The sequence below is a fragment of the Stegostoma tigrinum genome, chromosome 4 (assembly GCF_030684315.1).
Source record: "Stegostoma tigrinum isolate sSteTig4 chromosome 4, sSteTig4.hap1, whole genome shotgun sequence".
NCBI classification, from domain to species: Eukaryota; Metazoa; Chordata; class Chondrichthyes; order Orectolobiformes; family Stegostomatidae; genus Stegostoma; species Stegostoma tigrinum.
This window is the reverse complement of record NC_081357.1, coordinates 46,133,702-46,136,045: the sequence shown is the minus strand read 5'-3', so window position 1 is coordinate 46,136,045 and position 2,344 is coordinate 46,133,702. Positions and strand designations below refer to the sequence as shown.

The following is a 2,344-nucleotide window of genomic DNA, read 5'->3' as shown; positions in this document are numbered from 1 at the left end:
GTATTTATAGTAAGCTAAATATCACTTTCTACTGGCACCCTAGATTAAAAAGAAAGAAAAGCAGTTTCATTCCAATAAAGACCTAAGCAAAATGGTTTTCATAACCAATATATACATGATAGCAATTTAAATGGTCGTGTCTGTTGCAAGGGTCAAAAAATGAATGAGGGGAAAGTGATGGCCTAGTGATATTATCACTGGACAGTTAATCTAGTGACCAAGGTAATGTACTGAGATCCGGGTTTGAATTCACTACAGTAGATGGTGGAATTTGAATTCAATGAAAATCTGGAATTAAGACTCTAATAACGACCAAAAATCAACTGCTGATTGTGGAGAAAACTCATCTGGGTCACTAATATCCTGTAGGGAAGGAGACTGCTCTCCTTACCTGGTCAGAGATCGTAAGAACTGCCGATGCTGGAGTCAGAGATAACACAGTGAGGAGCTGGAGGAGCACAACAGGCCAGGCAGCATCAGAGGAGCAGGAAAGTTGCGTCCTAACTTGGTCTGATGTGGCTGACTCTTATGATAAAAAAAAATGGTAAATGCTGGAATAGCATTCCATGAATTAATAAAAACAAAGATTAAAAAATTATTTTGTTGAACAGGAACTCTGGAAGACAAAACAATATAAATGCTGTGGCCAAGACAACAATAGACACCAGTTTTCAACCATGTGTTGCAGTCTATAAAACAAATGCTGAAGAATGTTCTATTACTGACATTAAATAATTGGATAGGGTAGATATGGTCTGCCAAGCTTCTGTTTAAAATATAGAAAATTATATCGGATGAATTTGAAGCTGCTCCAGTTAAAGGCCCCTTTTTCTCTCTCATTTGCCTCTGATAGCCTCAGAACCCTATCAACCACCCCATTATCCAAATTACTTTAATATCGGGGAAACCTTCTCTCCAGAACTACCTCCTGCGCCTCCAAATCACATACAGGGTACTTTTCCCAAACATATACAACACCACCTTTCAATGAAGGTCATTCCCACTGAACCCCTGGCAACAGCCACTTGCCACTGAACTCCTCCTGCCCGAGGTACAGGCTCCATCTGGTTTTGGATAGAATTCTAAGATCATTTAATTATTACCCAGAGAGTTGAGGCAAGGAGTAGTGTGAGTGGGCTGTGTCCCATGATGGATTGAAGCACGCACAGGCCGAGTGCGCATGGACTGCGTCCCATGGTGGAGCAAGCATGGACCAAGTCCCGCGGTGGAGCGAGCACGGACAGAGTCCCGCGGTGAAGCGAGCACGGACAGAGTCCCGTGGTGAAGCGAGCACGGACAGAGTCCCGTGGTGAAGCGAGCACGGACAGAGTCCCGTGGTGAAGCGAGCACGGACAGAGTCCCGTGGTGAAGCGAGCACGGACAGAGTCCCGTGGTGAAGCGAGCACGGACAGAGTCCCGTGGTGAAGCGAGCACGGACAGAGTCCCGCGGTGAAGCGAGCACGGACAGAGTCCCGCGGTGGAGCGAGCATGGACAGAGTCCCATGGTGAAGACAGCATGGACAGAGTCCCGTGGTGGAGCAAGCATGGACCGAGTCCCGTGGTGGACCAAGCATGGACAGAGTCCTGTGGTGAAGACAGCACGGACGGAGTCCCGTCATGGAGCAAGCATGGACAGAGTCCCGTGGTGGAGCGAGCATGGACAGAGTCCCTGGTGGAGCAAGCTTGGACAGAGTCCCATGGTGGAGCAAGCATGGACCGAGTCCTATGGTGGGGCAAGCATGGACAGAGTCCCGTTGTGAAGACAGCATGGACAGAGTCCTGTTATGGAGCAAGCATGGACAGAGTCCCGTGGTGAAGACAGCATGGACAGAGTCCTGTGGTGGAGCAAGCATGGACCGAGTCCTATGGTGGGGCAAGCATGGACAGAGTCCCATGGTGAAGACAGCATGGACAGAGTCCCATGACAGAGCGAGCATGGACCGAATCCCATGACAGAGCGAGCATGGACCGAATCCCATGACAGAGCGAGCATAGACCGAGTTCCATGTTGGAGCGAGCATTGACTGAGTCCCATGACGAAGCAAACATAGACCGAGTCCCATGGTGAAGCAAGCATCGACCAGTCCCATGGTGAAGCGAGCATAGACCGAATCACATGACAGAGCGAGCATGGACCAAGTCCCGCGGTGGAGCAAACATAGACTGAGGCCCATGGTGAAGCGAGCATAGACCGAATCACATGACAGAGCGAGCATGGACCAAGTCCCGCGGTGGAGCAAACATAGACTGAGTCCTGTGGTGGAGCGAGCATGGACCGAATCCCATGGCAGAGCGAGCAGAGGCCAAGACCCGCAGCAGAGCAAACATGATTCCTGGAGTGGCA

The 2,344-nt window shown here is 49.8% G+C and overlaps 1 protein-coding gene across 1 annotated transcript; it reads right to left on the bottom strand.

Moving 5' to 3' along the window:
* Nucleotides 1-1,088: 1,088 nt before the first annotated feature.
* LOC132209559 (putative proline-rich protein 21) lies at nt 1,089-2,132 on the bottom strand. Its single transcript, XM_059645692.1, has one exon. It carries the CDS (start codon nt 2,130-2,132, stop codon nt 1,089-1,091), a length of 1,044 nt encoding a protein of 347 aa, XP_059501675.1.
* Between the last annotated feature and the right edge of the window lie 212 nt (nt 2,133-2,344).